This window comes from Nelusetta ayraudi, unplaced genomic scaffold (assembly GCF_046127955.1).
Source record: "Nelusetta ayraudi isolate G7.1 ecotype Tasmania unplaced genomic scaffold, CSIRO-AGI_Nayr_v1 ptg000008l, whole genome shotgun sequence".
NCBI classification, from domain to species: domain Eukaryota; kingdom Metazoa; phylum Chordata; class Actinopteri; order Tetraodontiformes; family Monacanthidae; genus Nelusetta; species Nelusetta ayraudi.
In genome coordinates this window covers 7,504,183-7,516,606 of record NW_027466058.1, presented here as the reverse complement: position 1 = coordinate 7,516,606, position 12,424 = coordinate 7,504,183, and the positions used below count along the sequence as shown (strand labels likewise).

At 45.8% G+C, this 12,424-nt stretch overlaps 1 protein-coding gene and 1 long non-coding RNA gene across 2 annotated transcripts; one reads left to right on the top strand and one right to left on the bottom strand.

Moving 5' to 3' along the window:
* Positions 1-20: 20 nt before the first annotated feature.
* On the top strand, positions 21-12,273 carry mcmbp (minichromosome maintenance complex binding protein). Its single transcript, XM_076019117.1, has 16 exons — positions 21-226; positions 1,196-1,287; positions 1,386-1,526; positions 1,632-1,673; positions 1,778-1,867; positions 1,972-2,107; positions 3,245-3,399; positions 4,254-4,351; positions 4,432-4,592; positions 5,867-5,990; positions 6,109-6,226; positions 7,166-7,331; positions 7,458-7,591; positions 9,896-10,063; positions 10,152-10,240; positions 11,965-12,273. The coding sequence occupies exons 1-16, from the start codon at positions 169-171 to the stop codon at positions 12,089-12,091; spliced, it is 1,899 nt and encodes a 632-aa protein (XP_075875232.1). The 5' UTR covers positions 21-168; the 3' UTR covers positions 12,092-12,273.
* Positions 1,094-1,559, bottom strand: LOC142883844 (uncharacterized). The gene is made up of 2 exons (XR_012926085.1): positions 1,419-1,559; positions 1,094-1,317 (listed from the first exon to the last, which is right to left on the bottom strand). It is a non-coding gene; the product is annotated as an uncharacterized LOC142883844 (long non-coding RNA).
* Positions 12,274-12,424: the final 151 nt, after the last annotated feature.

Sequence of the window (12,424 nt, the reverse complement as noted above, 5' to 3'; positions counted from 1 at the left end):
CTCTGTATACATTACAAGCAAACCCCGCTATCCCGACGGTGACGCAAATTTCCCGCCCTTCGCTTCTTGCACTCCTGTGTGTGAAAGTTAACAGATTATTTGTTGTTCACAGACGTTTTTCGGAGACATTTTTCAAAGTGAACTTAGCTGTTCGTCCAGTGGCCAAAGATGCCTTCCACCCAGGATTGGATTAACAACCCTCTAGGTGTTGTTGAGGCAATGTTTGGTAAGAGATAAAACCGGAACTCGACTGCTTGACAGGGCGCTTTTAACTCATGAACCCTGCTAGCTAGCTAGATGGCTATGCACCACGCTCTCAACTACCATGTCTGTGCCGTGCACCCCATCATTGACTCTGTCCACTTAATGATAGCACATGTCAAAGCTGAATGGCCACTTCGTGAACGCCATCATTAATTGTCAGTTATCGACCACGTATTTATTTATTTTATTTTATTTTCAATGTCGTGATTGTCAGAATCAGGATCAACAGGTTGTTGCACCCACTCCTGCATAAAGGACGTATAGATTCAAAGCATACAAAAGTACATGTATTCACAAAATGACACACAAACAAATGTGGCTCAAACTCAAACACGCCTCGTGTCGCCTTGTTTTGATTAACGTTAGCATTTTTGATTCCCCATAGCATTCTTCCAGCTCCCTTTAGCAAAGGTTATGAACGTGAAGCCAGGCTGAGGTGGTTTGGACGCGCACAGAGGAGAAATATTGAATACTGAATAATTAAGAAGGATGCTGGCAAGCAGATTTATGGATTGGCTGTAGCTGCCACTGAAGGGAGCAGCTGGACGGAGAAGAGGATGATTGATTTGAAACATGTGAATTCAAAGAACTTTATTTCCTGATTGATAGAAACATGCTACATGCCGCTGTTAGTATTTCGTCATGTTAAGAACATACATACAATATGAATTTGAAGAATCATTTGGATGAGAGTCAAAATCTTATCAAGATCTTCTGGAAGTCCACAGCTCTGTGTTCTTCGAATGATTTCTCTCCGCACTGCATTCATTTGTTCATGTTGCTCACGCCCTCCGTCAATTTCTCTCTAATGTGACATTTTTATTTTATAAATTCAGTTGACCGTTTAGCCAGAGGGCTTCTGAAAAGAGATTATTTCCTCATTTCCATGGTGTTATGTTTTTTTGTTTGTTTGTTTGTTTGTTTGTTTCAGCTGCTGCCCAGAACAATGCAGCATCTGGATGGGAGGCCAAGTTAGTGGAATTCTTCAAGGACAAGCTGAAACAGACGGACGCTCAAACCTCGGTAATGGAGTCCAGTGAATCTCTTGATGTTCTGTAGAGGACATGAAGTCGTGTGAAGGTGTGGGGCTGTCAAGACAAACCTCTTCTTCGTCCCCACAGGTTCCGTCGTTAAACGACGTCCCGCTGCACTACCTGAAGCCCAACAGCCTCGTGAAGTTCCGCTGCTTGATCCAAGACATGTTCGATCCAGAGTTCTACATGGCGGCGTACCAGACCGTCGACCCCAACACAAAGGCCAAAGTAGGACATCGCTGCTGTTTAGCGTCCTGCCCACTGTGCCTGCCAGCCCCCCCCATCGCTCGCGTGTTGTGACGTCATCTTGTCGTGCGCTCTGTTTGTTCCCAGGTGCTGCGGAATGGGAAGTACAAAGATGTGACGGAATGCTCGGTAGGTTCATCTCAGCTTAGCCGCCGCAGGTTTTCGCAAACTCCTCGCTTCAGTCACGTTCTAACAGCCGCCGCCGCCGCCACGCCTGACTCTTTGGTTTCCAGGTGGATTTTGACTCGCGGAGCACCGTGACCGCTGAGCGACAGACGTTCTACTGCGTGCCCATCCCCGGAGAAAACTCCTGGGTCAAAGAGATATCCTTGCCTTCCTCACCGATGTCGTTCCTCTTTAACGCTCGCGTCTTTTCGTTGAGCTGAAAGATACTTTAATTGCGAGTTGTCCTTAACCCCCGTCAAACGGCCATGCCGCCGCCAGCCAAGCGAGAGTGCTGCCGTCCACGTCCTACGTGCCAACCAGGCAGAAACGCAGCTACGAGGAGGACGAGGAAGACGCAAACGACATGGACACTCAGCCGCAGAGGGAGGCGAACGCGGGTACGAGCCGCTCATCGCTGTTATTGTTGTCGTTATTGTAGTTAGCGTGATATACAGGAGTGGAGACATGTTTTCGGACACCGTCGATTTTGCTCCATCCCAATTGTTGTCTGGAAAATAGTTGCCAGAGAATTTTTTTTCTCTCTGTGTTTCCGAAGGTTTGGCTGCGTCAGAGCCACACAAGCAAGTGCAAATGATTTTGTTGTTTATGGTTAAAAAGTCAAAATAAGAAAACAACATTTTTGTATTCTGGATGTGTCGCGAGGGACGTGCTCCTGCTGGAGCATCCGGTTCCGAGCCGGGCGGAACAGTGCACATGCATGTGCAGCATGTGGGTAAATGTTGACGAATAACCTGCACTTGAGACGGACAGCGCATCAGAAATGCTGAGTTGTACATAAACTTTTTTTTTTCCCACCGCTGCAGCTGCTCGCTAACTTGAAAACGCATACGCAGCAAATCCCCAGACTTCTCGTTTTGCCTTTTATTCCCCTCAGATATATGTTATGTTGAAAATCAAATGCAGTTTTGAAGAGGTCGCACACCGTAGAAACTTGGAGGTGCTGGAGGTGGCACACAACATAAGAAGGAAAAAAAAGAGATAGAGAAAGCCACCGCACACTCCACTCCATAAGCAATTATTGTATTCGATAACGTTTCGTCCTGTCTCTGCCTTTGTCAAGTCACACTGCCAGGTGGCAACAGGGGTGGTGGATATAGAGGAGGAGCAGGTACACACCTGGTCACTGTCGGCCACTAATCACAGGGAGGAGAAAAAGGAAAGAAAAAACAAGAGAATAACAAAGAGTTTACACGTTGTTTTCAAATGCAAAAAGAACAAAATTTTGAATTACAACAAAATGTGAGGAATAAGTCAGCAGAATATACAAATATTTACCATTATAGAAACAGATCAGTTGCACATCAGCCCATACAAGCATCATAGGCAAAAACTGACTGTCTGATCTATATTTTGACCCCATCTCTTTTGTGTACAATACAACAAACAGATTGCAAGAAGCACTTCAGGTCGTATTCAAAATTCTCAATTTCTCAAACTCAAACTCAAATGCAGTCATTACCTGAAACTCTTGATGGTGTCTGTCCTGATGTGTTCTTACTCCATCTCAGCTGCAGGTCTTCAAACTCCCGCCGAGCAGCAGCAGCAGCATGGCAGTGGTGACTGCAAGAGGCAGGAGACAGAGGCTCCCTCCGGCCAGACGACGGCGGCCTCCCACATAGACCTCAACTTCCCACTGCCGGGAGAGAAAGGCCCCTCCTGCCTCGTTAAGGTACGCCAGCGTCACTGTTGTTGGCATTACTCCATGAAAGTAGTCCCACTACTGACTACTCCTTTAAAAAAGTAATCTAATTATTTTGTTAACTGATTTGTTTTGCAAGTAATCAATTACTAATTACTTTGGTTAAAAAAAAGTTGCTCAGTGCTTTGGAATGCACTTTATTAAAGTGCAAATTTTGCAATTGCAAATATTGCCTCTGTCCTCTTGACATGAATGAATGTTTGCTCTCTCAACACAAACTGCACATTTCACAGAACAAACTCATCATGTACAGCACTGGTGCCTTTTGCACAGCCCATATTGTTAAAATAATTAGAAGCACAATAGTTAAAAGATCTCACATACTGCTGACTTACTTGTAAACATGACTTTCAACAAATAATGAGGTTGGACGTGGATATTTTCGAAGTCTTGTTTCCTGCACATAACGTACGGAACAACGAACCGCAATATTCTTTAATTTAGAGGAGATGAACTCAAAATAATGTTTGTATTTCCAGCTATCAAACGCAAACGCTGTTTTTGTTTTGTCACCACCAGGCTTGTTTTGGTCCATCGTTGTCGCATATCAATGATGTTGCATGCACGGCTGCATCATCAATCTGCGACATTGTTGTTTGTGGTTGTTTTTCTAAATTTCAGATATTTTGTGGATAATAAGACATATTCATCTTGCAAAATCTTTCGGAAAAGAAATGCAAGTAATTTTGATATAATTACCAGTTTTCCCACTGTAATCCCGTTACTCTGTTATTTAAAAAGTAGTTTAATTACAGAAGTGGATTACTTAGTAATAGATTACTGGCCAGCATGAACCCCCCCGCCTAATGAAACGTCTCCTCCAGGTGTACGAGGACTGGGACAGCTACAAGGTCAACGATACGCTGGAGGTCTACGGCGTCCTCTCCGTCAGTCCGGCTCTCAGCGCCCTGGCCCATGAAAAGTAGGACCTTGTTTCGGGGACAATGGGGGGTGCGGGGGGGGTTCAGCTGATTTCAAGCTTTCCCTCTGTCGCCTCCACAGGGACGCCTCCATGTCCGCCCTGGACCCGGCGGACAGCATGGAGACGGCGGAGGAGCAGAGGGTGCACAGCCCGCCGGCCTCGCTGGTCCCGCGCCTCCACGTGCTCCACGCCCGCCGCCTGCCACACAACAACCCCCTGCTGCCGGAGGGCGGCGCCGCCGGTGAGTGAGTCATTTAGACGACACACATGGCGGTTAGGGAGAGGAAGAAGGTAGAGGGAGTCAGTGAGTCCCGGTGTTTGTTTTTGAAACAAAGAGAAGAAATCTTGATGTGTAACACAGTTTGCGATAGTGAAGCCTCATCAATTTTCATTCAAGAGCAGCCCAGGCAGCTGCTTGTCATCAAGGATTCCCTTGTCAATGTCGCTTTAGTTAAGAAAAATTGCAGCCTTAAAACACTACATATATATATATAAAATCCAGGTGATCCCCCATCATCATGTTTCTCAGCCACAATTGCACTACAGTGATGTCAGCATCCTCAAGGCGCTAACATTTTCAAATTGCTATTTTGCTGTCTGTCTGTCTACAATGTTAATGAGCCTTTTGCACAAGACGGCTCAAAAATAATAATGGAAAAAAAAAATTTTTGCCTCCACCTGGTTTTGGCACAGTTCTGGAGCTGCTAGTGTGTTTCCAGATCGCAGGAGAAGCACTCTGAGTCAATATTTGTCTAATAGCTCAATAATGTTAGCTCAGCAAACACATGCAGGTCCGTGCGTGCCATTCGAGGAACGACAATCCACACCGTGGCTGATTTTTGGTGTTGTGTGGTTTTGGTTTGTTGCCTTTGTGCAGCTTGTTTGGAAGCAGACACAGCCTGTGCCTGTGCTCCGCCTGAAAATGTGTGAAATGCCAGCTCAGTCGACAAAGACGCTTCAAATATCTAAAAGTCGAAGCGCTCCATCGTTGTGTGACTTGGTTTCGTTGTAAGTAAAACCCCCCCCAAAAAAAAAAAAACTGAAAAAAGTGTTCCTCACTATTTCATCAGTGCAGGAAGTCCTCCGTGGCTGCAGATTGCAAACGTTTCCGTTCCAGTTGGCAGAAGTGGCATTCAGACTTCCTTCCCCTATTCATTGCAGCCTTCATAGATGTGATACAATGATATTACTCCATATATACAATGACTTGGTGGAATTACAATGAAATCTTGCCTAACGGCCACCAGAATATTTTTATACAGCGGTTTATAATGTCATTAGACAATTAAGTTATTATGTCATAACTGTATTATTATTGTTGTTATTATGAGTGGTAGCAATATTAAGTCTTTATTAATTTAACAATAAGAATTGAGAAAGTGTCTTCCAGCCAGATTTTACGACTCCCTCTCATTTCGCAGCGTCTAATGACTTTGGCTTTGAATTCTCCGCTGCCCCTGCGGACTCACTCAGACTCAGACTGTCCCTCCTCCTCCTCCTCTTCCTCCTCCTCAGTGTCGTCCTCCACGCTGAGCGAGATGGCCTCAGTCAGGGCCGAGCTGCTCGCCTACTTCACCCACGTCCTGCAGGGAGACGCTCTGGCTGCCGAGTACCTCATCCTGCACCTCATCTCTGACGTGTACGCCACTTCAAAGTTCCAAAGCCCTTCTTGCTGCTCTGCGCTCGGAGGAGACTTTAGAATTCCGCCATGTGATTGCTTTGCTTCTCCTCCTTCTTCTTCTTCTTCTTCCCTGCAGGTACAGCAGACGGGATGTCCTCCCGCTGGGAAAGTTCACGCTGAACATCAGCGGCTGCCCGGCCGTCGGCCCCTTCACCCAGCGGCTCTACCAGAACCTCCAGCAGCTGGTGCCCTCCGTACGTGTGGCCGCCGCCGCTGCCGCCTCACAGAAACGGCAACCTTTTTAAACCTGAGAGCTACTCCATATGTATAAGAGTCATATGAAGGGCAACTAGTTTACTGCACTCTCCTGAAATAACAAACTTTCTCATTTATACATTATCATTCATGATACCAGGGGTGGGGAAAAAATATATATTCTTAGATTAATCGCCATTATTCGATTGCCCAAATTTATTTTAATTTTAATTTTATTTTTTTAATGAGGCCGGAACTCTTATACTGCAGCGGCGTACCAGACCGTTTAAGGTGACGCACGGTAGACACACGAGTACGCAGACACGATGCACAAGCCTGGTTCCTTCAGGATTTAAAGCCACCATGTGGCAGCATTTTGGGTTTTACGAGTTTGAGGGGAAAAAGAAACTCGACGAAAGTCGTACCGTTTGTAAGCTGTGTCACGCTGCAAACAAATATTATGGGAGCACAACGAACACGAGGAACCATATCGTCCGCTGGCATCCAGAGTTGGAAGAGAAGACGGATCGAATCGTCTTTGTGATAAATCGCGATTCTCGATTAATCACGATTAATTGCATCATAGCCCTCTGAATTGGAATCGAATTGAATCGTCAGGTGCCCAGCGATTCCCACCCCTAAATGATACTGATCATCGTGAAGACAATGATCACATTCATGATTTCTCAATCAGTCTGTGAAGGTTCTCAGTCATCCAGGTCATTGGGGCAACTGGACTAGTTCTTGTGATCTTCAAGATGGCAACAGGTCCAGTTGTCCCAACTTAACCCTTCTACAGTTTTCAATAATTCTCAACAATGACTGAACAGTGTTGGATGAGCACCACATTGGTGACCCCTGACGTACTCAACGTGTTCGCCATTTATCTATTTTGCTTTGCTTTAACGCTCAGTCGCCTCCCTCCGTCCCTCCTGCAGTCCCACTACCTGGCCATGAGCCTGCAGAACATGAACCAGGTGCGGCTGGTGCCCAAGAAGGATTACTCGGCCAACCGGCTGGTGAGCGGAGCCCTGCAGCTGGCCAGGAACACCTCGCTCTTCCTGGATGAGACTCGGCTGGAGCAGGGACAGCTGGACGCCACAGGTGAGCGCCAATCCGCGGGGTTCACTCGCCTTCGGGGGGGCGTGATTGCGCCTGGCCTTGATGGACCTCTCTCTCTCTCTCTCTCTCTCTCTCTCTTTCTCTTTCTCCCTCCCTCTCTGTGTGCAGGTGTGCGTAACGTCACGGCCCTGGGGAACCTGATCTCGTGGCAGAAGGTCGATTACGATTTCAGCTACCACCAGATGGAATTCCCCTGCAATATTAACGTGCTGGTCACCTCCGAGGCCCGCTCGCTGCTGCCGGTGAGGAAAAACAAACTAACACTAACTAGCGCGACGCGATGTCAGGCCTCGTGAAAAGCATCTCCAAGCAGCGGCTCGTTGTTTCCCACGAATGTTGCGTGAGTTGAGAAAAATTGCCGCTGAAAAACTCCATGCCAAAAAAAGACATTATCATGGTGAACTCCCCCCCCCCCCCCCCCCCCCAGCTCCCCTTCCTCATGTTACTCAACCACAACTGCACTACAGCAGTGCTGATGTCAGCATCTAACCCCACTCCTGCTTGCATTAAGTTGCTTTCAGGACGGCAACATTTTGAACTTTCTATTTCTTTCTTTCTATCTTCCTATAATGTATATGAGTCGTTTCACACTTTATGTCATTAGATTTTCTCATACGTGTGTTACTAATCTACACGATGCGCACATTAACGAGAAGACAAACGGAGAGTGAGTCACTGTGTGGAGTGAGTCTTTTTTGTTTGTTTTTGAAACAAAGAAAAATGTCTTGCTGTGTTGCACAGTTTGAAGCCTCATCTATTTTCTTTCAGAAGCAGCCTGAGCAGCTGCTTGTTACCAAGGTTGTTCTCGTGAATGTTGCTTCAGTTGAGAAAAATTGCACCTAAAAACACAATACCAAAAGCAAAATCCTATCCCATGTGATTTCCCCCCCTCCTCGTGTTACTCAACCATAATTGCACTACAGCAGTGCTGATGTCAGCGTCCCCAAAGTGTCAATACTGCTACAGCTGATTATCTATCCATCTATCCATCTATCTATCCATCTATCCATCTATCCAGCTATCCATCTATCTGTGTGTGTATGTATATGTATGTATATATGTGTGTGTGTGTGTATAAATATATGTATGCATGTATGTGTATATATACGTGTGTGTGTGTGTGTATATACTGTATATAGATATAGATAGATAGGTGTGTGTGTGTATATGTATGTACGTGTGTATATAAATATATATATATGTATGTATGTATATAAATATATATATATGTATGTATGTATATAAATATATATATATGTACATATATAGTACATATATACATATATATATATACATATATATATATTTACATTACTATCTCTGTTTCTCTCTCTATACATATATATATATACACACTTAAATGTATATATACACATGTATATGTGTGTATATTTATGTGTATATATCTGTCTGTCTATCTCTCTATCGCTATCTCTATGTTTCTCTTTCTATATCTATCTATCTATCTCTCTATCTATCCCCTCCGTCCCCAACCTCCCCCACCGTCACGCTGTCACCAAGGCCGCCATCGGTCGGCGGCAGCGAGCCCCTCTGTCCGTCCGTCCGTCCGTCCGTCGGTCTGTCCCAGTGGCCGGGTCACGGCGCGTTGAGGGAGCAGCCCGAGGAATGCGCGCCTGGTGCTATTTCCGTGTCTGTGCGTGCATGCGCGTGTGTTGTTTCCGAACGCGGTTGCCACGGCGGTAGCTCTGCGCCACGGCAACAATCCTGACCCGCCGGGCCGTCCCTCCGTCAGGCCCGCCGTCCGCCAGGAGCCGACCAGGAGCTGGTGTGTCTGTGTGCTTCCAGCCGCCCACGGTCGCAGCTCCCGCATAGCTGGCGCTCTTGGTGAGCTGCCAAATTGAGTCGTCAGGCAGCAGACCAGGGGGGTGGGGGGGTGGGGGGGGGCACTCTGCATGGCAACACCTGCGAAAATAACAAGATGTGCAGCACGCGGCCGGTGTGTGGAGCTTGCGTGCTCTCCCTGTGTCTGTTCTGTTCTCTCTGGGTTCTCCGGCCTGCTCCCACAGTCCAGCAAGCACGCAAGGTGAATTGTGAACTCTAAATTGACCGCAGGCGCGTGTGAGTGCGAGTGGTTGTTTGTCTCCATGGCCTCGTTCAGACCGCCTGCCGAAGTCAGATTTTTAGCCAATCCAGGTTGAAACCGGATGGCTCTTTTGCAGTCTGAACAGTCACAAACCACATGACGCAATTACATGGCGTCACACACTGCACACGCTGGACGACGCCTCCGCTCCTACGTCGTTGTGACAGCAACCTGTCAGACGTGGCCCAGTCGGATTTGAGGAGGAATCTGATTTGAATCAGATTTGCCTGCAGTCTGAACGCAGCCTATGTGGCCCTGCAATGAACTGGCGACTGGTCCAGGGTGCCACCCTGCCTTCGCCCTACGACAGCTGGGAGTGGCTCCAGCAAATCCCAGCAACCCTGAGTTCAGGAAGAATTGGGAGATGGATGGGAAATGGATGGATGGATGGATGGATGGATGGTTCTTGGGCGCAGCGCCAATGTTTTGTCTCTGTCCGCAGTCAGACTGCCAGATCCGCCTGCAGCCGCAGCCCGGCGCCGCCCACACGGAGGAGCAGCAGCAGCAGCAGCACCTGGGCGGCGTGCACGCGTCGCAGCTCAAAAAGTTCCGCATCTACCTGAGCGTGGCCAGGCACCTGGACTACAGCATCTCGGAGGAAATGACCAAGGTGGGAGGAGGAGGGTGATGATGATCAATTGGAATTGTCATTGGTTTTTGTCTTTCATCGAGCGGGTTTCCCTCCTTGTCGTCCACAGTCGGTCGAGGAAGACTTCGTCGACATGAGGAAGGACGACCCGGCCAGCGTTTCTGCCGAGGACCTCCACAGGCTGCTGGTGGTGGCGAGGTGGGCCGCGAGCGCGCGCGCGCTGCACAAGTTGCATATTGTTGGGTTGTGGCAGGCATCTGTTTCACACCCAGGCCATCAGTGGCGTCACATTTAGTCCATCCTAAATGAACACACCTCATAATAGCCTCAATATGACACTGCGGCTCCAGAATCACACTTACATATTCCATCACCTTCATATAGGGGACCTCGTCGAGCAAAACTTATTTTCCGTAGCATTTAAATAAGAAATATTAATAAGACGAAATAAAGGCCACTGATACTGTCAAACCATACAAATAAAAGGCGATTTTCATAAATTACTCAGCAACATTTTAATAAGTCCATCAAAAGTGCAGTGAGCTTATACTCTTGTCGAAAAAAAACATGTGCATGATTGCTGATTCGAATGAGAAACCAACGAGACGAAAACGAAACCAACTATCCAACTATTGTGGTTTGTTCGCTTACTGCGAACAGGTGCTGTGGTAAACTGCAATGTAGATTCTGAAGACCTCAGGCAGATTTCATAGAACCTGACAATACAAGCCAGCTGAAGTCAGCTGAAATATGATTACGAGTTGGATCTGTTGCACATCTGCCAGATGCAGCCCTTCAACTGATGTCCCAGTCTGGGTGCTTTTTGTATTTTTTGTAATCATTCTTATTATTACTATTAATAATGACAACAATAATAATACATTTTATTGATATCATACTCTATATTTAAACAAGAAAATCTCAAAGTGCTACAAAATTAATCAAAATGAATTAAAAACGGTTCACAAGAATAAAACAATTACCATGTTTTTAGCGTCTGTTGACGTTTCCCGAGGCTGAGTGGGCCGAGCCATCACAGCCTGATTTAAAACATCCCGCAGGCTCTCTGGAGCGAACTGGAGTCGCTTTACTTGTTTTGGACAAAACGGCGTCATTAGCATAAACAGAGAAAAGGCTGAAGGCTAAGTAGCATTATGCGAGCGCTTGCATGTCCCTGATTGCGTGTGTTTTTCGTTGCTGTAAATTTGTGTTTGGGTGACTTTTTTCTTTTTTTGCTGGCGGGGGCGGGAGGGGGTTTGCATGCCGGCAGGATGAATTGTGACAATTCTCCAAGGCAAAGTCTGCAGATGTTGACTCAAAAATATGGGCAAATAGCAAGTAGAGAAAAGGAGATAACCGGAAAGGTGACAGGACACATTTGTAATGTCAAGTTAAGCCAAAGCAGCTAAGGCCTCTTATACTTTCTATTCTTCAGGTTCTCCACGCTGTTTGCCACAGCATCATAACTTTATTTTATTTTCAATATGCACATTTGATAAGGCTTCCTAACTGCTATTAAACAATTCCTTAACATAAAATAATATCGAAAAAATGTAAGGAAGAAAAATTATTAAAACACAGAAAAGAAAACAAGTGGCCTTTTTGCAAAGGAAGTGAGAAGAATCACCCTTTTCCCAAATATAAATAAAGGATGTATGTATGTAGGTATGTATGATATGCATGCATGCACGAGACCATCTACCTACTATATATATATATCTGTAGATATATATGTAGATATATATGTATACATACATACATAGATATATAAATATATACATACACATACAATCAGGTTTACATAGTCTCCCATCAGTATGTCATTAATAATGCATGATAATCAAACTTGCCCATTATCCCTTGTATCTGTCAAACTATATGTAATCGTCAACTGGGAATGTCTGGGTCTCTCTGTTGGACAGGTTGCTGTCACTGAGCCTGGGACAAACGACTCTGTGCAGAGACACCTGGCAGAGAGCCAAACACATCGACTTGCAGCGGAGGAGCCGCGTGGAGCAGCACCGGCACCTCAATGGCAACGAACCATGAGCATCTTTCGATACCCGGGGGAAAAAAACAATTTTGTAAAAAAAAAAAAAATGTTTGCCACATTTCAGGAGATCATTGTTAAGCTGTTTTTGTACAACACAAATTTGTTCTATTTTCACCTGCAGATGACTTGGTTACTAAACAGGTTCACAGTTCATAATAAAGTGGCATCCTAATTTGCACCAAGACTGCCTTTGTTACATTCCTAACAGCATTTTAATTTGCTGGACTCTTCATTTTTACAATCAATTGAGATTTTCAGATGGATTTCAATTAAAAGAAGAAAAAAAACAACTCCATCTTACAGCTTCTGAATTATTTCTAATTAATCAT